General features: G+C 41.8%; 1 protein-coding gene across 1 annotated transcript in view; it reads left to right on the top strand.

The window, feature by feature from the left end:
• Positions 1-25,557, top strand: part of terb1 (telomere repeat binding bouquet formation protein 1) — a 162,200-nt gene that overhangs the window by 77,824 nt on the left and 58,819 nt on the right. Inside the window, exons 11-12 of the mRNA XM_059992441.1 lie at positions 21,973-22,098; positions 25,016-25,164. Of these exons, the coding sequence (XP_059848424.1) occupies positions 21,973-22,098; positions 25,016-25,164 (275 nt within the window). The remainder of the gene's footprint in view (positions 1-21,972; positions 22,099-25,015; positions 25,165-25,557) is intronic.

Below are 25,557 nucleotides of genomic sequence, written 5' to 3'. Positions count from 1 at the left end.
TTGGTAATTGCTTTATTTTTTTGCACACGTACTGAGATATTGTGAAAATGTTCGTTTTGCATGCTATTCATATTGATCATTCCAAACCATTAGAATGTCAAGGTAGATCAGAAGGAAAAGCAACAACAGACTGCAGAATGTAGTGTCACAGATATAAAATGATACATTAATCCTGACTCTGTTTTCTGTTAATTATCCAGTCATCTCTCTGTGCTATTACAATTATCACCAACACCACAAGCTCTTATTCTTTTCAGTAACCTTTTAAGCTGGACTTTAATGTATATCTTTTGCAACTCCATATACACCATCTCTATTCATTCCTCTTTGACCATCCTGCTAGTTACATCCTTAAATTATCTTTTATGTTCATTACTAGATTTTTTTTTGCAATATTAACTTGTTCTCCTGGTGTCCTCTTATTTCACCAAAATAGCTGCCTGTAGCGGTGTGCTACAAACAGCGCTAAAATTACGACACGGAGTCGGTAACTGCAGTCGAAGGAAAAACTTTATTCGAAAACTTCAGCCTCACTTTTAAGCCTCTGTCAACCGGCCCCCCATGGCGAAGAGGCTCCAAAGCTCTGTGCTCGCAAACCCCCGTAGGCTATCTAATTGTGAGTCGGTTCGCATACGCTAGGAAATGAGCCGCCACATAACCCCCCCCCAGAACCGGCGATACACCCCCCAATGTCCACAGCCTGGGCCAGAACCTGCTTGGGAGGTCGGCCTCTGCGCCGAGGCGCCGGAAACTCGGCCGGTTGCGCCAGGTCCACATGGGCCGGCTTGAGGCGGTCCACCGTGAAAACCTCCTCCTTCCCCCCAACGTCCAGCACGAACGTGGACCCGTTGTTCCGGAGCACCGTAAACGGCCCCTCGTATGGCCGCTGCAGCGGTGGCCGATGCCCGCCCCTTCGTACAAACACAAACTTACAGTTCCGTAGGTCTTTGGGTACGCAGGTCGGGTGCCGCCCATGCTGTGAAGTGGGTATGGGGGCCAGGTTACCGAGCTTCTCGCGAAGTCTGCCCAGGACTGCAGCGGGTTCTTCCTCTTGCCCCCTCGGGGCTGGTAGGAACTCCCCGGGGACGGCCAGGGGCGCGCCGTATACCAACTCGGCCAACGAGGCGTGCAGGTCGTCCTTGGGCGCTGTGCGGATGCCGAGAAGGACCCAGGGAAGCTCGTCCGCCCAGTTGGCTCCTCGCAGGCGGGCCATGAGGGCCGACTTCAGGTGACGGTGGAAACGCTCCACTAGCCCGTTCGACTGTGGGTGGTAGGCAGTGGTGTGGTGCAGCTGAGTCCCCAAAAGGCTGGCCATAGCTGACCACAGGCTGGAGGTGAACTGGGCGCCTCTGTCGGAGGTAATGTGGGCTGGTACACCAAAGCGGGATATCCAGGTGGCGATCAGGGCTCGGGCGCAAGATTCGGAGGTGGTGTCGGTGAGCGGGACCGCCTCTGGCCATCTTGTGAACCGGTCCACGATAGTCAGGAGGTAACGCGCTCCGCGCGACACTGGCAGGGGGCCCACGATATCCACATGAATGTGGTCGAAACGCCGGTGGGCGGGATGGAACTGCTGCGGTGGGGCTTTGGTGTGCCGCTGAACCTTGGCCGTCTGGCAGTGCATGCACGTCCTGGCCCATTCACTGACCTGTTTGCGGAGTCCGTGCCAAACGAACCTGCTGGAAACCATCCGGACAGTTGTCCGGATGGAGGGATGCGCCAAGTTATGAATGGAGTCGAAAACACGTCGCCGCCAGGCTGCGGGGACGACCGGACGGGGCTGGTTGGTGGCGACGTCACAGAGTAGGGTCCTCTCACCTGGGCCCACGGGGAAGTCCTGGAGCTGCAAACCAGAGACTGCAGTCCTGTAACTCGGAATCTCCTCATCTACCTGCTGTGCCTCTGCCAGTGCCTCAAAGTCTACCCCTTGGGAAAGGGCATGAACGGTAGGGCGAGAGAGCGCATCCGCCACGACATTGTCCTTACCCGAGACGTGCCGGACATCCGTTGTGTATTCAGAGATGTAGGACAGGTGGCGTTGCTGGCGGGATGACCAGGGGTCGGATGCTTTCGTAAACGCAAAGGTAAGCGGTTTGTGGTCCGTGAACGCGGTGAAGGGCCGACCTTCTAGGAAGTACCTGAAATGCCGGATTGCCAGGTAGAGCGCCAACAGTTCCCGGTCAAAAGCACTGTACTTGAGCTCGGGTGGCCACAGGTGTTTGCTGAAAAACGCCAGGGGTTGCCAGCGACCTGCGATGAGCTGCTCCAGCACCCCACCGACTGCCGTGTTTGATGCGTCCACTGTGAGGGCGGTAGGGGTGTCCATTCTGGGATGTACTAGCATTGCGGCGTCAGCCAAAGCTTCCTTCGTTTGAACGAAAGCGGCGGCGGACTCCTCGTCCCAGGTAATGTCCTTGCTCGGACCCGACATCAGGGCGAACAGGGGGCGCATGATCCGGGCAGCTGAAGGGAGGAAGCGGCGGTAGAAATTGACCATACCTACGAATTCCTGAAGGCCTTTGACCATGGTGGGTCGGGGGAAGTGGCGGACCGCATCTACCTTAGCGGGCAGAGGGGTTGCCCCGTCTTTAGTAATCCTGTGGCCCAGGAAGTCAATGGTATCAAGTCCGAACTGGCATTTGGCAGGGTTGATTGTAAGACCGTACTCACTCAGTCGGGCGCAGAGTTGACGGAGGTGGGACAGATGCTCCTGACGACTGCCGCTGGCTATGAGGATGTCATCCAAATAGATGAACGCGAAGTCCAGGTCCCGTCCCACCGCGTCCATTAACCGCTGGAACGTCTGTGCGGCATTCTTCAGGCCGAACGGCATGCGGAGGAACGCGAAGAGGCCAAACGGGGTGATGAGAGCCGTCTTGGGGACGTCGTCAGGATGCATCGGGATTTGATGGTACCCTCGGACAAGGTCGACCTTGGAGAAGATCCGGGCGCCGTGCAGGTTTGCCGCAAAGTCCTGAATGTGCGGCACAGGGTAGCGGTCCGGTGTGGTAGCCTCGTTCAGCCTGCGGTAGTCGCCGCACGGTCTCCAGCCCCCCGTCGCTTTGGGCACCATGTGCAGGGGGGAAGCCCAGGGGCTGTCGGACCGCCGGATGATCCCCAATTCCTCCATTCTCTGGAACTCCTCCTTCGCCAGTCGGAGCTTGTCCAGGGGAAGCCGCCGAGCACGGGCATGGAGGGGTGGTCCCTGTGTCGGGATGTGGTGCTGTACGCCGTGCCTGGGCATGGCTGCTGTGAACTGCGGTGCCAGAACCGATGGGAACTCCGCCAGGACCCTGGTGAAGTCGTTGTCGGACAGCGTGATGGAGCCGAGGTGAGGGGCTGGCAACTGGGCCGCGCCCAGGGAGAATGTCTGAAAGGTCTCGGCGTGTACCAGTCTCTTCCTGGGCAGGTCAACCAGCAGGCTGTGAGCTCGCAAAAAATCCGCACCCAGAAGCGGTTGGGCTACGGCGGCCAGTGTGAAGTCCCACGTGAACTGGCTGGGGCCGAACTGTAGCTGCACCTGACGGGTGCCATAGGTCCTTACTGTGCTGCCATTCACGGCCCTCAGGGGGGGACCCGGTGCCCTGCTGCGAGTGTCGTAACTTGTCGGAGGTAAAACGCTGACCTCAGCCCCAGTATCGACCAAAAAGCGGCGTCCCGACCTGCTATCCCACACATACAGGAGGCTATCCCGATGGCCAGCCGCCGTAGCCATCAGCGGCGGCTGGCCCTGGCGTTTCCCGGGAACTTGCAGGGCGGGCGGCAACGGCGGGCTTCTGCGCCCCACCGCTGGTGGTAGAAGCACCAGTGGTCATTGGGCCGGGGGTTAGTGGGCTCTGCGGCCGGGCCTGGACTGGTTTGCTGCCGGGAGCGTGGCTGGGTGATCTGTGCGATGGACGCCCCGCTCACCTTTTTGGCGTTCCACAGCAAGTCCGCCCGGGCTGCCACCTTCCGGGGGTCACTGAAATCCGCGTCGGACAGCAGCAGGCGTATGTCCTCGGGCAGCTGCTCCAGGAATGCCTGCTCAAACATGAGGCCTGTGTGTCCCTCGGCCAGAGACAACATCTCGTTCATTAAAGCCGATGGAGGTCTGTCGCCCAAGCCATCCAGGTGCAGTAAACGGGCAGCCCGCTCGCGCCGTGAGAGTCCGAAAATCCTGAGGAGCAGGGCTTTGAATTCCGTGTACTTGCCGTCTGCCGGGGGCGACTGTACGAACTCCGCGACCTGGGCAGCTGTGTCCTGGTCGAGGGAGCCCACCACGTAGTAGTAGCGGGTGTCTTCTGAGGTGATCCGGCGAACGTGGAATTGGGCTTCGGCTTGCTGGAACCATAGGTCCGGGCGCTGTGCCCAGAAACCCGGCAGTTTCAACGAAACCGCATGAACAGAGGCGGCGTCGGTCATTTCTGGTCCAAAAATCGTTTGGACCGTCGGGGTCACCAATTGTAGCGGTGTGCTACAAACAGCGCTAAAATTACGACACGGAGTCGGTAACTGCAGTCGAAGGAAAAACTTTATTCGAAAACTTCAGCCTCACTTTTAAGCCTCTGTCAACCGGCCCCCCATGGCGAAGAGGCTCCAAAGCTCTGTGCTCGCAAACCCCCGTAGGCTATCTAATTGTGAGTCGTTTCGCATACGCTAGGAAATGAGCCGCCACATGCCTCCAAGATCTTAAGTCAGGATAATGGATATTGGTATACTGTTCAGCCATAAAAACCAATGATGAGTCCAGTTTTGTACTCAGTATACTCTGGTCCAGATGATAATTGGTTTATAATTATCACATATGTCATGCCACTGTGAAAAACTTTGCTTTGCATGCCTTCCATACTGATCATTTCACCACATCAGTGCATTGAGTGAATGAGTATAATGGAAAACAATAACAATAAACAAAATAAAGTGTCATAGAGAAAGTGCAATGCAACCAGATCATCAGGTGGAATGTCATAACAAGGTAGACTGTGAGGTAAAGAGTCCACCTTACACAGAAAGTCCATTCAGGCATCTCATAACAGCATAATAGAAAGCTGTCCTTGAGCCTGGTGGCACATACTTTAGGCAACAAGAAGTGTACAGAGTCCACGGAGGAAAGACTGGTTTCTGTAATGTGCAGAGCTATGTCCACAACTCTGCAGTTTCTTACAGTCTTGGGCAGAGTAGTTGCCGTACCGAGCTATGACTTATCAGTTCTTGCCTCTTGGTAATGCAGTGGGATCAAATTTCACCCCAAATTTGTATTCATATGTCTTAGCCAGCACTTCCAGAATTGTAATGCCAGATTGTTGCTCAACTAAAGTTGGTATGTCAAATCAGGAGAAGATTTCAAGTTTTTTTAAAAGCATAGATTAAATTGGGAATCTCATTACCATCTTTCATGTCAGCTTTTCAGCAAATCAAATAAGACTGATGCTGGAAATCTAGCCAGTTGTTTTTTTTTTAAGTTGTGCAGTCTTTCTTTGCACAGATTTTGGCCTTACCTCAGTTTCTGCAATACTGGGGAGTTTCTGGTGCCACCTTTAAAGTTTTATGTAGGATCTCTATGTGTTCACACAGATGGTGTTATTATTTTGAGGACAAACATAAGAAATTTTCAAATATCTAAACCCAATCCAACATATAAAATATTTAATTTTGCCCATTCCCTCAATCCATCAAAGTCCTCCTCCACACTCCCTCTTCATCAACACTACTTCCCCCTCCACTGATCTATGTAGCATCTGAAAATATGGCCACAAAGCCTTCAATTCCATCATCCAAATCATTCATATATAACGTGAAAAGAAGCGGTCCAAATACTGACCCCTGCAAAACACCACTTGTCACCAGCAGCCAGACAGAAAAGGCCCCACTCTTTTAATTTCGACTCTTTGCCTCCTGCTAGTCAGCCAATCTTCTATCCATGATAGTATTTTTCCTGTTATACCATGGTCTGTTACCTTGTTAAGCAGCCTATGTGCGGCACCTTGTCAAAGGCCTTCTGAAAAACCAAGTAAACAACATCCACTGACTCTCCTTTGTTTATTTTGCTTGTTATTTCCTCAAAGACTTTAACAGATTTGTCAGACAAGATTTCCCCTTAAGGGAACAATGCTGATTTTAGCCTATTTTATCATATGCCTTCAAGTACCCCGAAAAGTCATCCTTAATGATGGATTCCAACATCTTTCCAATAACTGAAATCAGGCTAATTGGCCTATAATTTCCTTTCTTCTGTCTACCTTCCTTATTAAAGAGTGGAATGGCATTTGCAACTTTTCAGTCCTCCAGAATCATTCTAGAATCTAGTGATTCTTGAAAGATCATTACTAATACCTCTACAATCTCTTCAGCTACCACTTTGAGAACCCTGGGGTGTTATCCATCTGGTCCAGGTGATTTATTTAATTTCCGACATTTCAGCTTACTGAGCACATTCTTAGTAATAGCAACACTCACCTCTCTCTACACCCATGACTGTGGTTAGGCATAGCTCAAATGCCATCTATAAATTTACAGATAATACAACCATTGTTAGCAGAATCTCAGATGGTGATGAGCAGGCTTTTAGGAGCAAGATATACCAGCTAGTTAAGTGGTGTTGTAGCAACAACCTTGTACCCGACATTAGTGAGATCAAAGAGCTGGTTGTGGACTTCAGAAAGGGTAAGATGAGGGAACACAAATCAATCCTCACAGAGGAATCAAAAGTGGTGAGAGTAAGTAATTTCAAGTTCCTGGGTGTCAATATCGCTGAGAACCTAACTTGGTTCCCGATATACTGATGCAGCTATAAAAAAGGCAAGACAGCAGCTATATTTCATTAAGAGTTTGAGGAGATTTGGTTTGTCATCTAAAACACTGAAAAACTTCCATAGAAGTACCATGGAGAGCATTCTGATTGGTTGCATCACCATCTGGTATGGAGTGACCTGTAGAAACTTGTAAAGTCAGTCAGCTCCATCATGGCTACCAGCCTCCATAGTATCCAAGACATATTCAAGGAGCAATGCCTCAAAAAGGTGGCATCCATCATTAAGTCCCAACCACCCAGTACGTGCCCTCTATTTAATTGTTTAATATAAATATAGATACTTACTGTAATTCAGTTGTTTTTTCTACATTTATCATGTATTTTACTGCTGCTGCAAAGTTGACAAATTTCACAACATACTGTATACCTGTGATATTATCCCTAATTCTGATTCTATCCTGTGACATTCTTAAATTTGTGGCATGCTGCTAGTGAGTTCCAAAAGGAAGTATGACACAAAATACCTGTCATTTCTTTGTGCCTCATTACTATCTCCCCAGCATCATTTTCCAGCAGTCCAATATTGACTATCGCTTATCTTTTCTTTATATATTTGAAAAAACTTTTGGTATCTTTTGTGTTATTGGCTAACTTACCTTCATATTTCATCTTTTATCTCCTTATGTATTTTTGTTGCCTTCTGTTGGTATTTAAAAGCTTCCCAATCCTCTAACTTCCCATTAATTTTTCTAATAAGACCATAAGATATAGGAACAGAATTAGGCCATTTGTCCCATTGAATCTGTTCCATCATTGGATCATAGCTGATCCTTCTTTTCCCCTCAGCCCTTCTTCCCATGACCTTTGACGCCGTGTCCAGTCAAGAACATATCAATCTCTGACTTAAATACACCCAATGACTTGTCCTTCACAGCTGCCTAAGACAACAGAAGTTCACCAAAAGTTCACTACCCTTTGGCTAAAGAAATTTCTCCACATCTTTGTTTTAAATGAATGCCCCTCTACCCGATGGCTGTGCCCTATTGTTTTAGACTCCCCCACCATTGGAAACATTCTTTCCATATCTACTCTGTCTAGGCCTTTCAATATTCAAAAGGTTTTAATGAGATCTCCCTCCATCCTTCTAAATTCCAGCGAGTGCAGACCCAGAACCATCAAATGTTTCTCATATGATAAGCCTTCCATTCCCAGAATCATCCTTGTGAACCTCCTCTGAAGCCTCTCCAATACCAGCACATCTTTTCTTAGATGAAGAACTCAAAACTATTCACATTACTCAAGGTGAGGCCTCACCAGTGCCTTATAGAACCTCAGCATCACATCCCTTCTCTTGTATTCGAGACCTATTGAAATGAATGCATTTGCCTTCCTCACTGCTGCCTCAACTTGCATGTTGAACTTTAGGGTGTTCTGCACAAGTCCCTTTGTATCTCAGACTTTGGGATTTTCTTCCGTTTTAGAAAATACATTTATTTCTACTACATTTTCCAACATTGCATTTCATTTGCTACTCTCTCATCCATTCTCCCAATTTGTTCAAGTCCTTCTGCTGCCTTCCTGTTTCCTCAACACTACCTGCCCCTCCAGCAATCTTTGTATCATCTGCAAACTTGGCAACAAAGCCATCTATTCCATCATCTAAATCATTGATATGTAACATAAAAAGAAGTGTTCCCAACACCTACCTCTACGGAGCACCACTAGTCACTGGCAGCCAACCGGAAAAGGATCCTTTTATTCCCACTTGCTGCCTCCTACCAATCAGCCAATGCTCTTAACCATGCCAGTAACTTTCCTGTACTACCATGGGTTCTTAATTTGGTAAACATCCTCATGTGTGGCACTTTGTCAAAGGCCTTCTGAAAGTCCAAATATACAACATCCACTGCATCCGCTTTAACTATCCTACTTGTAATTTTCTCAAAGAATTCCAGCAGGTTCATCAGGCAAGATTTTCCATGAAGGAAACCATGCTGACTTTGTCCTATTTTGTTTTGTGTTACCAAGTACTCCATAACTTCATCCTTAATAATTGACTCCAACGTCTTCCCAACCACTGAGGTCAGGCTAACTGGTCTGTAACTTCCTTTCTGCTGCCTTTCTCCTTTCTTAAAGGATGAAGTGACATTTGCAATTCTCCACTCCTCTGGCACCATGCCAGAATCAAATGATTTTTGAAAGATCATTACTGATGCCTCCACAATCTCTACTGCTACCTCTTTCAGAACCCTAGGGTGCAGTTTATCTGGTCCAGATGACTTATGTACCTTTAGGTCTTTCAGTTTTCTGAGCAGCTTCTCCCTAGTAGTAATATTTGCATTCACTTCTCTTCCCTCATACCCTTCAACATCTGACACACTGCTAGTGTCTTCCACAGTGAAGACTGATACAAAATACTCATTTAGTTCATCTGCCAGCTCCTTGGTTGCTATTATTATTTCTCTGGCCTCATTTTCTAACAGTCTCATATCCACTCTCATCTCTCTGTTATTTTTTACATACTTGAAAAAACTTTGACTATCCACTTTGATATTGATTGTTAGCTTGCTTTAATATTTCATCTTTTCCTTTCTAATGATTCTTCTAGTTGTTTTCTGTAGGTTTTGAAAAGCTTCCCAATCCTCTATTTTCCCATGGTGTTTGCTTTGTTGTATGCCTTCTCTTTTGCTTTTATATTAGCTTTAACTTCCCTTGTCAGCTATGGTTATACATTTTGCCATTTTAAGTATTTCTTTGTTTTTGGAATACGTATACTCTGCACTCTCCTCATTTTTCTCAGAACCTCATGCCATAGCTACTCCGCTGTTATTCCTAACAGCATCTCCTAATTTACCTTGGCCAACTTCTCTCTCATACCACTGGAATTTCCTATAATCCACTGAAAAACTGCTCTGTCAGACTTTACTTTCTCCCTATCAAATTTCAAGTCGAACTCAGTCATATTGCGATCATTGTCTCCTAAGGGTTCTTTTACCTTAAGCTCTCTCATCACCTCTGGTTCATTGCATAACACCCAATCCAGTATAACGGATCCCCTAATACAGGGGTCGGCAACGTTTACCACTGAAAGAGCCAATATGGACCCATTTCCCACAGAAAAGAAAACACTGGGAGCCACAAAACCCGTTTGACATTTAAAATGAAATAACACTGCATACAATGGGTTTTTTTGCCTTTATACTATGTATAAACAAACTATAATGTGTTGCATTTATGAAATTGATGAATTCCTGCAGAGAAAACGAAATTACATTTCTGCATGCAACAAAAACATTTTGAACTCCGAAAAAAAGACGTTGGGTTGAAGGTTACTCCATAGGTAGCCTACCTTGGATTGAAGAATTAAAAGAAAGCGTGCACTGGTGGGTGTCAGGCATTGGCAGTGGTGATGTATATTAATAGCGATAAAAAACACGTTGTAGCGGTATAGCGCTACATGCAGCGCTAAAATAAAGACACTGCAGTCAAAGGTAACTTTATTCGAACTAAACAGCCTTGATTTAAAGCCTCCCTCAACCCGTCCCCGTGGGCGCGGATGCTCCATAAGACACGTACTCACAAACCCCCGTAGGCTATCTCCCTTAGCCGGAACGGTGGCTAATTGTGAGCCGGTTCGGATGTGCCAGGAAATGGGGTCTCCACAATGTTTTTAGATTGTACAAGATCACCATAATCTTCAAATTTCGAATTACATTTCAAAAACTAACAAACCACGGGGAGCCGCAGCACAGAGATGAAAGAGTCGCATGCGGCTCCGGAGCCGCGGGTTGCCGACCCTTGCCCTAATAGGCTCAGCAACAAACTGCCCTAAAAAGCCATCTCATAGGCATTCAACTAACTCACTTTCTTGAGATCTATTACCAACCTGATTTTCCCAATCAACCTGTTGAAATCTCCCATGACTATTATAATATTGCTCTTTTGACATGCCTTTTCTATTTCCTGTTGTAATCTGTGGATCAGATCCCAGCTACTGTCGGGAGACCTGTATATAACTGCCCTCAGGTTCCTTTTACCCTTTCAGTTTCTTAATTCAATCCACAAAGATTTCACATCTTCTGATCCTATGACACAACTTTCTAAATGATTTGATTTAATTCTTTACTAGCAGAGCCATGCCACACCCTCTGCCTACCTTCCCATACCTCCAGTACGGCATGTAACCTTGAACATTTAGCTCCCTTCCTTCCATCTTTCAGTCACAGTTCAATGATGTCCACAACATCATACCTGACAATCTGTAGTAGTTCAACAAGATCATCCATCTTATTTCTTATGCTCCGTGCATTGAGATATAACATTTTGAGTACTGTATTTGCTACCTTTTTAGATTTTGCATTCCAAATGTACTGATACTCACCCTGCTGGCTACAATTTTGTCCAATCATCTGCCTGCCTTTTTTGACAGTCTGACTGCTTTTTTAACCATCTGTCCTATCCTGGGTCCCTTCACTATGGTTCCCACCCCTCTGCCAAATTAGTTTAAACCCTCCCCAACAGCTCTAACAAACCTGCCCATGAGAATATTCCACTCAGTACCAGGTGCATTAGGTCACTTTTGTACAGGTCTTTCCTCCCCCAGAGCAGATCCCAATGATCCAAGAACCCAAAGCCCTTCCCCATTCACCAACTTCTTAGCCATACAGTAATCTGCAAAATCATCCTATTTTTACCCTCATTAGTGTGTGGCACAGGCAGCAATCTTTGGGATGCATCTATCTTGCACCTTCCAAATTGCCTGTAGATACACCAGCCACTGCTGTTGTGCTATCGTCTCTGTTAGTGTTCCCTTACAATGAACTTCAGCCAGCTCCTCTCTCAGCCTTCTGTATTTCTCTTTAATTAATTGTAATACTGATAAGTCTGACTTTGGCTTCTCCCTCTCAAACTGCAGTGTGAACTATATCTTATTATAATCACTACTTCCTTAGAGTTCCTTTACATTAAGCTTCCTAATCAAATTTTGATCAATTCACACTGCCGCCTCGAAGAAGCTTGTATGTTCTCCCATGACCGCATAGGTTTCGTCTGGGTGTTCTGGTTTCCTCCCACTTTCCAAAGACATACTAGTTGGTAGGTTAATTGGTCATTGTAAATGGCCATTGCTTAGGCTAGGATTAAGTTGGGAGAAAGTTGAGAGATTGCTGGGTGGCACCACTTGAATGGCCTATTCCACTCCATATCTCAATAAATAGTAAATAAATTGCACAACACCTAATCCAGAATTTCCTTTCTCCTAGTGGACTCAACCATAAGTTACTCTTAAAAGCAGCCTCATGTACATTCTACAAATTTCCTCTCTTGGGATCTGGCACCAACCTGACTTTCCCAGTCTATAGTACCTGCACATTGAAATCCCTCATGATTATTGATTAGACATTGGCTCAATGGGAGAAGCCAGAGAGTGGTAGTGGAGGATTGCTACTCTGAGTGGAGGCCTGTGACTAGTGGTGTGCCACGGGGATCAGTGCTGGGTCCATTGTTATTTGTCATCTATATCAATGATCTGGATGATAATGTGGCAAATGATCATCAAAGTTGCTGATGATACAAAGATTGTAGGTGTAGTGGAAGATTTTCAAAGCTTGCAGAGGGATTTGGACCATTTGGAGGAATGGGCAGAAAAATGGCAGATGGAGTTTAATGTGGACAAGTGTGAGGTATAGCACTTTGGAAGGTCAAACCAAGATAGAACAAACAAGGTAAATGGTAGGACACTGAGGAGTGCAGTAGAACGGAAGATCTGGGAGTACAGATACATAATTCCCTAAAAGTGGTGTCACAAGTAGATAGGGTTGCAAAGAGAGCTTTTGGTACATCGGCCTTTATAAATCAAAGTATCGAGTATAAGAGTTAGAATGTAATGGTGAGGTTGTATAAGACATTGGTGAAACCGAATTTGGACTATTGTGTGCAGTTTTGGTCACCTAGTTACAGGAAGGATAATAAGGTTGAAAGAGTGCGGAGAAGGTTTACAAGGATGTTGCCGGGACTTGAGAAACTAAGATACAGAGAAAGGTTGAATAGGTTAGGACTTTATTCCCTGGAGCGTAGGAGAATGAGGGGTGATTTGATAGAGGTATATAAAATAATGATGGGTATAGATAGAGCCTGCAAGCCTGCAAGCAGGCTTTTTCCACTGAGGCCAGGGGAGAAAAAAACCAGAGGTCATGGGTTAAGGGTGAAGGGGGAAAGGTTTAAAGGGAACATCAGGGAAGGCTTCTTCATGCAGAGAGTGTTGGGAGTGTGGAATGAGCTGCCAGATGAAGTGGTGAATGCAGGCTCACTTTTGACATTTAAGAAAAACTTGGACAGGTATATGGATGAGAGGGGTTTGGAGGGATTTGGCCCAGGTGCAGGTCAGTGGGACTAGGCAGAAAAATGGTTCGGCACAGCCAAGAAGGGCCAAAAGGCCTGTTTCTGTGCTGTAATGTTCTATGGTTCTATTGTAACATTGCCCTTTATACATGCCTTTTCCTTCCCCATTGTAATTTGTAACCCACATCCTGGCAACTATTTGAAGGTCTGTATATAATTCCCATCAGGGTCTTTTTTTTAACTCTACCCACAAGGCTACTAAAGATTTGATTTAATTTTTCAACCCAGAGCCATCCCACCTCCTCTCCCTAACCGCCTGGCCTTACAATACAATGTGTATCCTTGGATGTTAATTATTTAGTGATACCACGTAGAGTGGGCCCTTGGAGTCATGCTGCACCAGCAATCCCCAACACACCCAATTAAACCTAACCTAATTACAGGACAATTTACAATGACCAATTAACCTAACTGGTATGTCTTTGGAGGAAACCGGAGGACCCAGGGAAAACTCATGCATTCCATCAGGAGGACATACAGAATGGCACCAGAATTAAACTCTGAACTCCTAAACCACCCCCCTGAGCAACTCTACTATGTGCTAACCACGATGCTATTATGGAGCACCCCAATTATGATCTTCTTTCAGCCATGACCCTGATGCGAACAGTGTCGTACCTGTTGATCTCTAATTACACTACAACATCATCTACCTTATTCTTTATACTGCATGTATTCAAACATAGCACCTTCAGTCCTGTATTCAACACCTTTTTCAATTTTGCTGCCCACTTAACACTTCAATTCATCCTACTGAATGCAAATTTGCCCTATCATCTGCCTGTCCATCCTCACAGTCCCACTGCACACTACATCTATGTGTTTACCAACTGCCCCATCCTCAGCCCTACCTTTCCAATTCTCATCCTCCTGCCAAATTAGTTTAAGCCCTCTCTAAGAGCTCTAGCCTGCAAGGATATTGGTCCCCCTTAGGCTCAGGCTTAATCCTGCCTTTTTGTACACGTCATACCCTCCCCAATGATCCAGAAATCTGAAACCCTGCCCTCTGCACCAATTCCTCATCTGCCAAATCATCCTATTCTTACCCTCACTGGTGTGTGACATGGGCTGCAACCACAGATTACTACACTGAAGGTCCTGCTTTTCAGCTTTCAACCGAGCTCCCTATATTCTTTCTTCAGGATCTCCTCCCATTTCCTTTCTTTCTTTCTAAATCTTTTTATTATTAGTAGTAATATGGACAGAATACAAATGATATATTGATAAAGAAATTACAAACATACAAATTCCATTACATATGAAAAAAAACATACACAATAGTTACAATATAAATGGGTTTACCAAGACATAAGCCATACAATATATGTATGAACATGGTAAGTCTAAATATTTCATAATATATGAAAGAAAACAGAAAAAAGAAAGAAAAAAAAATATATATAATGCAAAACGAGCTAATCTACTAATCTAATAACTAATATAGAAGAAAAAAGAAGCAAAAAAAAAGAGAGAGAGAAAAAAAAGGGGGGCTGTTCATAATATCTCACAAGAATAAATATTCATCAATGCCGTCACTTCCGGTCCTCTCAACATACATAAGCTAAAAGCTGGGAAATCAAATGAACTTGGAACAGGGTCATATTACATCATATGAAAATGTTGAATAAATGGTCTCCATAACTTTTCAAATTTAATAGAAGTCTCAAAAACACCAGTTCTAATTTTTTCTAAATTTAAACATAACATAGGTTGAGAGAACCAATTAAATACAGTGGGAGGATTAATTTCCTTCCAATTCAACAATATAGATCTTCTAGCCATCAGAGTTAGAAATGCAATCATTCGACGGGCAGAAGAAGATAAATGCAGTGAGTCTAACATTGGTAAACCAAAAATTGCGGTAATAGGATGAGGTTGTAAATCAATATTCAAAACCGCAGAAATAATATCAAAAATATCTTTCCAATATTTCTCCAAAAATGAACAAGACCAAAACATATGAGTTGACGCAATTTCAGATTGACATCTATCACAAAAAGGACTGATATGAGAGTAAAAATGAGCTAATTTATCCTTGGACATATGGGCCCTATGTACGACCTTAAATTGTATTAATGAATGTTTGGCACATATCGATGATGTATTAACTAATTGAAGAATTCTATCCCAATTCTCACTAGAAATAATAAGGCTAAGCTCTCTTTCCCAATCCTTTTTGGTCTTATAAAGAGGCTCTGAACGTATCTCATAATTATATTATAAAGTTTTGAAATAAGCCCTTTTTGAAAAGGATCTAATTCAAATAAACTCTCCAAAATATCTGAAGGCACAAAATTTGGAAACATAGGGAGTACAGAACTTAAAAAAGGTCTAATTTGTAAATATCTAAAAAAATGAAATCTAGGCAAGTTATATTTGTTGGATAATTGTTCAAAAGACATGAAACAATTGTCCAAAAATAAATCAGAAAATCTTAGTAATCCCTTAGTTTTCCAAGTCGAATAAGCTTGATATATAATGGAAGGGTGGAAAAAACAATTAGATACAATAGGACTATTTAAAATGAATTGAGTCAACCCAAAAAACCTCCGAAATTGAAACCATATACGCAAAGTATGTTTAACTATCGGGTTGTCAATTCGTTTCGGCAATTTAGAAAGAGCAAAAGGGAGAGAAGTCCCTAAAATAGAACCCAGAGCATAAGCTGATACAGATTTAATTTCTAAACTCACCCAACGAGGACCGAAAGATCCACCCCCATCTTTCAACCAGCATAACAAATATCTAATATTAACTGCCCAATAATAAAATCTGAAATTAGGTAATGCTAACCCACCTTCCTTTTTTGTCTTCTGTAAATATATTTTACCTAACCTGGGATTTTTATTCTGCCATATATATGAAGAAATTTTTGAGTCAACATTAGTAAAAAAAAGATTTCGGAATAAAAATTGGTATCGCTTGAAAAATATATAAAAACTTAGGTAAAATAACCATCTTAATAGCATTAATCCTACCTATTAGGGATAAAGATAATGGTGACCACTTAGTAAACAAACCTTTAATCTGATCAATTAAGGGTAAAAAATTAAATCTAAATAAATCTTTATGGTTTTTTGTGATTTTGATCCCTAAATAAGTAAAAGAATCATTAACTAATTTAAAAGGTAAATTTCTATAAATTGGGACCCGTTTATTCAAAGGAAACAATTCACTTTTATTAAGATTTAACTTATACCCAGAAAACTCACTAAATTGAGCCAATAATGATAAAACTGCTGGGATGGATTTCTCCGGGTTAGAAATGAATAGTAATAAATCATCTGCATACAAAGATAACTTATGAATGTCTGTCCCACGACTAATACCCAAAATATCCTGTGATTGTCTGATGGCAATTGCCAAAGGTTCTAAGGCAATGTTAAATAGTAATGGACTAAGAGGACATCCTTGTCTAGTGCCCCGAAATAGGCGAAAAAAGGGAGATCTTTGATTATTGGTAAACACTGAGGCTACTGGAGTATGATAAATCAATTTAATCCATGATATAAATATCGGACTAAAATTAAACCTCTCCAACACATTAAATAAGTAAGGCCATTCAACTCTATCAAATGCTTTCTCCGCATCTAATGAAATCACGCATTCTGAAGTGTCATGTGAGGGAGTATAAACAATATTCAACAATCTCCTAATGTTAAAAAAAGAATAGCGATTTTTAATAAAACCGGTTTGATCATCTGAAATAATTTTGGGTAATACCTTCTCCAATCTAGATGCCAGTAACTTGGAAAAAATCTTGGAGTCTACATTCAATAAAGATATTGGTCTATAGGAAGCACAGTTAGTAGAGTCTTTATCTTTCTTCAATATTAGAGAAATGGAAGCTCTATAAAAAGATTGTGGCAAATTCCCCAATCTAATGGCTTCCTCAAAAACCTTACATAACCAAGGGGAAATAGTAGCGGAAAAAAATTTAAAAAATTCAACTGTATAACCATCTGGACCCGGTGCTTTCCCAGAATTCATTGAGGAAATAGCCCCTTTAATTTCTACATCTGTAATAGGAGTATCCAATATTAAAAGATCATCAGATGATAATCTTGGAAAATTTAATTTCCCAAGAAAATCAGACATGGTATTATGATCTTCAGGAAATTCAGATTGATACAGGGAGGTATAGAAGTCTTGAAATGCCTTATTTATCTCATCATGATTAACTGTCAGATTCCCATTCTGCTGACAAATCTTAGTGATTTGACGTTTAACCAAAGCATTCTTCAATTGACTAGCTAACAGTTTACCAGATTTATCACTGTGTATATAAAAATCAGATCTAGTTTTCATTAATTGATTTTCAATCGAGGATGTAAGTAATAAACTATGTTCCATTTGAAGTTCAACCCTTTGTTTGTAAAGCTCCTTACTAGGAGCAATTGAATATTTCTTATCAATCTCTTTAATTTTATCAACCAATAAAAGAGTTTCCATCTTAGTACGTTTCCTCAAACCAACAGAATAAGAAACCATCTGTCCACGTATATACGCTTTAAAAGTGTCCCAAAGTGTTCCGCAGGAGATATCATCTGTAGAATTAGTTGAAAAGAAGAAGTCGATCTGCTCCTCCATAAATTTTATAAAGTCAGAGTCTTGCAATAAGGTAGAGTCAAATCGCCATTGTCTGGCATTAGAAGCTGTATCCGTAAATTTCATAGAAAGTAATAATGGAGCATGATCAGAGATAGCTATAATATCATAGTTACAACCAATTACCAATGGAATAAAACAAGAGTCTACAAAAAAATAATCAATTCCCGAATAAGAGTGATAAACATGTGAGAAAAAAGAAAACTCTTTGTCTTTAGGATGCCAAAATCTCCAAACATCAAAAACTCCATTGTCAGTCAAAAAAGAGTTAATACAAGTGGCCGACTTATTAGGTAAAGTCTGAATAGATAAAGATTTATCCATCAAAGGATTTAAACAGCAATTAAAGTCACCACCCATCATTAACTTATATTCATTTAGATTGGGTAAAGAGGTAAATAAGGACTTAAAAAAGTCAGGACAATCCACATTTGAAGCATAAACATTAACCAAAGCAACCTTTTTATTACAAAGTAAACCCATAATTAACAAAAATCTACCATTCGGATCCGAAAAAAATATCATGTTGAACAAATGGAATAGAGGAGTCAATAAAAATTGAAACTCCTTTTACTTTAGCATTCGAATTTGCGTGATACTGTTGACTCCGCCAAAATCTAAAAAAACGAAATTTGCCCTCCTTCCTCACATGAGTTTCTTGTACAAAAATGATATGAGCATTAAGTCTTTGGAATACTTTGAAAATCTTCTTTCGTTTAATTGGATGATTTAAACCATTAGTATTCCAAGACACAAAATTAATGGTCTGAGCCATAATTCTAAAATCAACCCTTTGGTATAGAAAGGGTTAACCAACTTATAAACTCATGCACCCAGAAGAGGAACAAAAGTAAAGAGAAGACCCGGAAGTGACGACAACACAGACATATTTGAAGTTCAAAAACAGCCCAAATAAAAAAACTAACACAAACTGATGCAAAAAAGTTAGAATTAGAAAACAGACCATCCCCCCACCCCCCAAGAAAAAGAGAAAAAGCCAAAATATGACTTAAAAAAGGAAAAAGTAAGACTAATTCTACCCCCATGTCAGCTGAAGAACACTCCGTATATAAAGGATATATATAAAAGAATCACCCCAACTTTAGAAATTAAAATCGCTTTAATAAAAACCATATTTCTAATTATAGTTAGTTGTAAAAAAATAAGAATATAGTCACTAAAAAAAATTATAAATCGGGCTCTAGCCCAGACAAAACAAAAAATATTTAAGCTATGATAAGCGATGCATTGTAGGAAGAAGACGAAAAAAAGAAAAAAATAACGCCATCTTAAGCAAAACCAAAAATCTTTTTCAAAAAACCACCATCTTAATCAAAGAAAAATTCACCTTCAAAGAATTAAAAATATACCTTCGAAGGAACAAAGTTAATGAACAAGAATGTAGTATAATGGTTAAAGTATATAAGGCAAAACAATTAATATGACGAAAACACGCTTTAACTTAAGTATAAAGTATAGGATGAACCTACACCAATAACCAGATGTTAATTCTGGTTTAAGAAATCGAGAACCATCTTACACGATCAGAATCGATCATTTATTAGAGACCGGTGTCTGTAGCAGTAGGGAAGTTCTCCTCCAGATAATTTCTCGCTTCTGAAGTTGAAAGAAAAAGCTGGCGTGGAGCATTCGACGGAGATATTCGAAGCTTCGCAGGGTATAGGAGCGCAGGTTTCAGATTTTTCTCATAACATTCAGCCATCAACGGTTTAAAAAGAAGCCTTTTTAAAAGGTCAGGGCTAAAGTCTTCAACTAGGCGGAAGCAGTAATCTTTGAATTTAACCATTCCTGCCCGACGAGTTGCACGTATAAGTTGTTCTTTGTCATGTACATAATGGAACCGGACAATTACCACCGAAGGTTTGTCTGTAGCACTCGGTGATCAACGCCGAATTCTATGTGCCCAATCCAATAAAGGAGGGTTATTCGGGAAAATTGTCAGAAACGCTTCTTTTAAAAGTTGAGCAAAATATTTCGAAGGGTCATCTTTTTCTATGCCGTCTGGAAGACCAAGTATACGTAGGTTCTGTCTTCTGGACCGATTCTCAAAATCGTCACTCTTGGCTTTAAGGGCTTCCATCAGCTTAATGGTCGAAATTAAATCCTGTTGCAGTTTTTCAATAGTCAAATCTCGCTTCCGAGCATCTTCTTGCAGAGACGCGATAAGAGCTTGTTGCTGGTTAATTACTGAATCCGTCTTAACCATGTACTCTTGAAAAGCCTTTATATCTTCTTTAAAAAATTGTTGTAGTTGATCAAATTTTTCATCCAAAACCTCCATAAACAATTCATAAGTTAATTGAGTTTGTTGTGGCGGAGCCTGCTTCTTTCCGTTACCGTTCGGATTGCGTCCGGGATCCCATCCCTTAGACCTGAGAGACATTTCTGTTTGCGTATCTTCAAAAGTTCACAACAAACTCTTGGCAGTAAGTTCAAAAAAAAAATTAACAAAGAAACTTTCGGTATAGGTAAAAATAAGCTGAATAAGGGTGATCAAAGGTTAAAAAAAAAGTAAAGGTTATGGAGCGAATCCAAAACAGTACTCACTCCATGAGCGTCTCCCGCTGACTGATCTCCCATTTCCTACCTATGTCATTGGTACCAATATATACTACAATTTCTGGCAGCTCATGCTGTCCCTTTAGAATGCTGTGGACCCAAGCCGAGCCATCCCTGTCCCTGGCACGTGAAAGACAAGATGCCATCTCATAGAGACCTGCTCACTGATACTTCTCCCTGGTAGATTCCCCCCGCTCCCTCTCCCCCCCCCACCAACAGTATCCAAAGTGGTATACTTACTATTGAGTTAAATGGCCACAGGGATACTCTAAACTGGCTGCTTATTCTCTTTCTCTCTCCCAGCAGTCACCCAGCTACCTGTCTCCTGCAACTCTGGGGTTACCACCTCCCTATTTATCACCTCATTCTCCCGTATTAGCTGAAGGTCATCAAGCTGAAGCTCGGTGCATTTTGTGCAGAGGCCGGAGGGCTCCCAAAGTTCCCACATCACACACAAGGAACATACCACAAAATCTGGACCTATTCTGAGCACACTAAACATCTGCTAACAGAAAAAAACTCACTTAGAGCCTACCTCTGTGCTTGCCCAACCTGTTCTTGCTTAAGCGTCTTGAGCTAATGCCAGACCAGTCTAACACTACCCAATGACCGTTCTGCTTATTCCTCCTTTCTTTTTATTGGCTCAAGTAAGACTCACTCACAACTTCAAACAATGTCCTGCTCTCAACTGAACTTGCAGTTTTGAAACAGCCCCTTCCCTGCGAGATATTACTCTCACTCACTACTTCACACAATGAGTCACTCCGACCAGACTTGTAATTTTCAAATAGTTCTCGCCCTACAGACTTTGCTCTCTCACTTGCTACTTCAAGCAAGGAGATAAAGCTAATATTCTTCTGCTCAAGTGACATGACCCTTAGACATGATTAATGTCTACTAAACTAAATATTTAGAATGATTCATCAAATTGAATTATACAAGGGAAAAAGAAACATGCCAATCACAGTAGCAAATTGTAAAGAAGTTTGGCATCAACAGTTAAATATTACGGTCTAAAATTTTCTCAATATACAGTTCTTATAAGCATTTTATAAATTAGTTGTATTATATCCTATATTGGAAAAAAAAACATTTTCAGCCAAAACAAAGGTGAAGCAGTTTGAACAAAATGCCCATAAAAATACAGATAAGATAGCCACAAGAAGTACTGCAGGTGCTGGAGATCTAGAGCAATACTCACAACGTGCTGGAGGAATGCAGCAGGAAGAGCAACATCTATGGATAGGAATAAGCAGTTGACATTTCAAGACAAGGCCTTTCATCAGGACTGGTATAAGTAGTCATCAGAACTGAAGAAAACTTAAGAAAATATTGAAGTAGAATTATTGTAAAAATGAGTGAGAAGGAAAAACAACAGATAATGAAACCAAGAAATAAATGATGAGGGATAACACTTCTCTGAGGCTGGCTTCAACGGTTGATTAAATAATTGAAATAATAATTGTAATTGTTTCAGTTTAAAATCATTGCAAGACAGTTTATTTTTTTTTGTCTGTAAATCTTTTTCCAAGTTTAATGACATACAGTGGAGAGATTTGTGCCGTGTGTATCTGATTATTTTGGACAACCAAATCTGAAGTTTAACAGTGTCTAACTTAGAATAGAAAGGAATAGTTTTATGGTATATTTTTCAGAGGCACATCAGTATCAATTACTGAAGAGCAATGGGCTTCCACTAATGATCCAAATAGTGGCTGAATCCCAGGATGAAGAGCAGAGAAAAGCAGCAACTTTTGTTCTACAGAGTTGCCAGCTCATAAGTAAGTGAATAATCAGGTTCCTGTTTCTTCAGTGATTCAGTTTAACATCAGAATGTATACAGTATACAACCTGAAATCTTACTCTTCACAGACATCCACAAAACAGAAGAAAAACCTCAAAGAATAAATGACAAAAAAATTTACAACCACCAAGTCTCTCCTTCCCCTCCCCTGACTGGCTCCAGTAAAAACATTAGCCCCCACCACCCCAATACAAGCAATAGCAAAGCCCCCAGAGGCCATGATCTGGAGTCCATAAGAAACTTCTGTCCATCCAACACTTCAACATCTCAAACAGTCTCTCCCTCCCCAATCAAAAGAGAGACAAATTGCTCCAGCTGCGCACACTGCCCACTCTGTCAATATTTCAAACACTCACGACACTTCAGCCAGTGACATCAGTGAGAAATCCACAGGGCAGCACCCCAAAGCAACATGTCTTCCAGGCTGCATCTGGAGATGCCGAAACGCCAGGCCACCAGAATCTCTTGTGTTTATTGTTAAGATGCTCAATAGCTTCCAAAAATATTTACGCAGCTACACAAAACAACATACACATAATGTTGTTATGTGTTTCCTCCATAGGAAAGCATCCATTTAGTTAAATGAGTTTGGTCAGAGTTTCGCAAGATCCAAGATATCATAAGCTTGAAATTCCTTCACAAAACTTCAAAATAAATGAATTTTGTTGTGTTGGAAATTACAAAGTTTGTACATTAGTGTTAAATGGGGCCATTTTGCATAATAGTTTCAGTATGTATCACCACCTTTGTAATATATCTCCACTCTTATTTGGTAAGATTTTCCACTTGCAAGTGCTTTTGGCTTGTGTGAAGCTTTAGAAATTAAGATCAGCCTCCTAAGTTATTCAGAAACAAGATTTTTAATTACTCTGGTTTGGAAAAGTATCGGCTATTGTTTACTCATGAAATAACACAGTTTTCTAATATCTGTTTTTGGTGCAAGACTTATTAAAAGGCCAGTTGCACAAAACTTGAATTCCTATGCAGGTCGTTGCAAACCTTTCATCAGGCTAACAAGTTACTCTGGACACTGCTCACATCAGATTACACTTTCCTTGCACCTCCTAACTGTTCTGATTGATTCACAAATGAGATTTATCTAAATGTATCACTCTTTGGGATGACAAGGGGATGCAACAGAGACCTGCAAATCGCACAGACACCCTTTGTAGAAAGATCAAAAGAATTCATTTTTGAAGAAATTACCCAACCAGGATTTACAGGGAGTCAGATCTTATCTAGACTTCAGAAACTCAATGCCTGCGGAGATTAAATTTCCACGTACTAGTTATTGTTGAAATATGTAGATAGCAATAGTAACTCCAGGGCCAATATCCCTGAAGAGAACAACTGTTGCTGCTTTGAGGATGTATTAGATTCACATATATTCCAAAGCATCCTCCCCTTACACACTCAAAACAATTTATACACTTATAGAGTCATGTACAGCAGTGGGGCACGATGGTTGCATAGTAGATAATGCAACACTACTACCTCCGGGTGTTGTGGAGTTCAGCATTCAATTCCAGCTTCATCTATAAGGAGTTTGTACGTTCTCCCTGTGTTTCCTCAGAGAGCTCCCACAGTCCCAAAACATGCCGATTAAAAGGTAAGTTGGTCATTGTAATTTGTCCTGTGATGAGGCTAGGGTTAAATAAGCGGGTTGCTGAGTGGTGTAGCTCATAGGCCAGAAGGACCTATTATGTACCATATCCTTAAATAAAATAAATTTTCTGTACCGTTTTCAATAGTGTGATACAAAAAAGTTGCTAAGCTTTGAATGGAAGTGAAGTTCTCATCCATTAATAACAGACTGAATGCCAATTTTATTTTACAGTCTGAGACAGTGAGCAGAGGCATATTTAGAGTAGAGCCATCTGTTACTTAATTTTGTTATACAAATAGAAGGAGTCAGTCACTGGGATCTTCAAGATGGCTTCAATATAAGATCATGGCTGATACGATTTTAACATTCAGTGTAATGAGTATTTGATAGTCAGATGGACATGGTGGGCTGAAGAGCATTTTTCTTTGCTGAATTACCATAACCAAGTTCCTCTCCAACTCACACACCATGCTGATATGGACATACACTCAGCAGGCACTTTATCAGGTACCTCCTGTACCTTCTAAAGTGGCCACTAAGTGTATATTTACTATTTTCTGCACACCACTGTTGTAATTTGTGGTTATTTGAGTTACATTTGCCTTCCTATCAGCTTGAAATATTCTGCCCATTCTCCTCCGACCTCTCTATTCACAAGGCTTTTTCGTCCACAGAACTGCTGCTCACAGGATGATTTTTGTATCTCTCACCATTCTCTATAAACTCTGGAGACTGTTGTATGTGAAATCCTAGGAGATCAGCTATTTCTAAGACACTCAAACCTCTCCATCTGGCACCAACAATCTTTCCATTGCCAAAGTAACTTATATCACATTTCTTCCCCATTCTGATGTTTTGCCTGAACAACTGAACTTCTTGACCATGTCTGCATAATGTTATGCATTGAATTGCTGTCACATGATTAGCTAATAAGATATTTGCATTAACGAGCATGTGTAAAGGTGTACCTCATAAAGTGACCACTGAGAGTATGTCACCATGCCTTAATTAGTTGCTAATCCCAGAATTCTTCTCTTAGTAGGATTTCTATCACCATAAGATCTGCAGAAATGGAAGGAAAAAGCCTACTGCTACTTAATTGAATATAATAGGTTTGGGCAGTAAATATTAATATTAATTCTATTCCAAATTCAAAATAAGCTGTGAGTGCCTGTGAAACTGTATATTAACTGTCGGATAATGCAGATATTAACTGGAATTGGAACTTTTATTATTGGATTTTTCAATTTCATGCTCATTCTTGTATTTGCTGTTGACTCTTTCTAAGCTGAGAAACTATCGAACAGTCTGGTGGAGAATTCCCAGTCAAAAGAAGGCATAATTACTTCAAATCCGAAGGATATCAGCCTGAGAAATTACTGGAAATTTGCAAAAGAATTTCTGCATAAGATAGAGACGTTAGAAAAGCATCAAGAGGTGTTTAAATATTTAAGAATTATATAATGATATCTTCTCTTTTTTAAATATGTGCTTTGTGTTTATAAAACCATAAGATGTAAAAGCAGAAGTGGGCCATTCGGCCCATCAAGTCTGCTCCACCATTCAGTCATGGGCTGATCCAATTCTTCCAGTCATCCCCACCCCCACTGCCTTCACCTTATACCCTTTGATGCTCTGGCTAATCAAGAACCTATCTATCTCTGCCTTAAATACGGGCAATGACTAGGCCTCCACAGCCGTTCGTGGCAACAAGTTCCACAGATTTACCACCCTCTGACTAAAGTAATTTCTCCACATCTCAGTTCTAAATGGATGTCCTTCAATCCTGAAGTCATGCACCCTTGTCCTAGAATCCCCTACCATGGGAAA

This window comes from Hypanus sabinus, chromosome 17 (genome assembly GCF_030144855.1).
Source record: "Hypanus sabinus isolate sHypSab1 chromosome 17, sHypSab1.hap1, whole genome shotgun sequence".
NCBI lineage: Eukaryota > Metazoa > Chordata > Chondrichthyes > Myliobatiformes > Dasyatidae > Hypanus > Hypanus sabinus.
The sequence above is the reverse complement of the archived record's forward strand: the minus strand, read 5'-3'. Positions and strand labels throughout refer to the sequence as shown.